Below are 1,093 nucleotides of genomic sequence, written 5' to 3'. Positions count from 1 at the left end.
AAAACATTAGGTTGCAGAAGACTACTTTAAAGTATTATTCCATACCACAGTCCTATCAGTTACTATAATGTTCCTCTTTTAGAAACGAGGAAAATAAGCAGAGAGGTTCACTTTGTCCAGTCTCTTATAATGACATTCTAAGGGATTCTCAGACAAACACAAGTCCCCTTTTCTCGCTCTGTTTCCCTCTCAGACATAAGAACATATTTCTTCAGATGAATAATTATGCCATAACATCATTTTTCTTTTTTAGACTCCACTATTTCATAACACACATCAAATAGATGGCTGGAGAAAATTGTACTCTGATGGAAAACTTCATTCTTTTGGGATTCACAGACCATCTTGTCCTGAAAAACCTTCTCTTTGTGATCTTTTTGTTGATCTATATTATTACTGTTGTGGGAAATACTGTTATTATTTGGGTTGTGAAAATCAATTCTCACCTTCAAACCCCCATGTATTTCTTTCTCAGCAATTTGTCTTTCTTAGACCTCTGTTATTCTTTGGTTGTCACTCCCAAAATGCTTGTAAACTTCCTATCACGCAAAAAAATCATTTCATATACTGGGTGCATCTTGCAACTTTACTTTTATGCTGGTTTAGTAACTACAGAGTGTTACCTTTTGGCTGTGATGGCTTATGACCGATACTTGGCTATCTGTAACCCATTCATGTATACACACATCATGTCTCAAAGGATCTGTATCTCTTTGGTCGGCTTGTCATATCTGGCTGGATTCCTGAATGCTACAATCCAGACAGGATTCAGTTTACGAGTAATGTGTTGCAAAACCAATGTCATCGACCATTTCTTCTGTGATGGCCCCCCTCTGAGTTACCTTTACTGTTCTGATATTACACTCAATGAACTTTTGCAATTTATAATTGTTGGCTTTAATGTGGTCACTACTACATCATTGGTGTTTGTATCCTATTGCTGCATCCTCTTTACTATCCTCAGAATGGACTCTGTAGAGGGCAAGTACAAGGCTTTCTCTACTTGTACATCTCACTTGACGGTTGTCACCCTTTTCTATGGAACTCTCCTCTTCATGTACTTGCGTCCTACAACTAGCTATTCGATGGGCAC

General features: G+C 37.8%; 1 protein-coding gene across 1 annotated transcript; it reads left to right on the top strand.

The window, feature by feature from the left end:
* Positions 1 to 284: 284 nt before the first annotated feature.
* On the top strand, positions 285 to 1,082 carry LOC107300252 (olfactory receptor 5AU1-like; the record flags this gene model as incomplete). Its single annotated transcript, XM_015829589.1, has 1 exon — positions 285 to 1,082. A coding segment is annotated over exon 1 (798 nt), but the record flags the coding sequence as incomplete, so codon positions are not given.
* Between the last annotated feature and the right edge of the window lie 11 nt (positions 1,083 to 1,093).

This window comes from Protobothrops mucrosquamatus, unplaced genomic scaffold (assembly GCF_001527695.2).
Source record: "Protobothrops mucrosquamatus isolate PMUCROS unplaced genomic scaffold, P.Mucros_1.0 scaffold6472, whole genome shotgun sequence".
NCBI lineage: Eukaryota > Metazoa > Chordata > Lepidosauria > Squamata > Viperidae > Protobothrops > Protobothrops mucrosquamatus.
The sequence above is the reverse complement of the archived record's forward strand: the minus strand, read 5'-3'. Positions and strand labels throughout refer to the sequence as shown.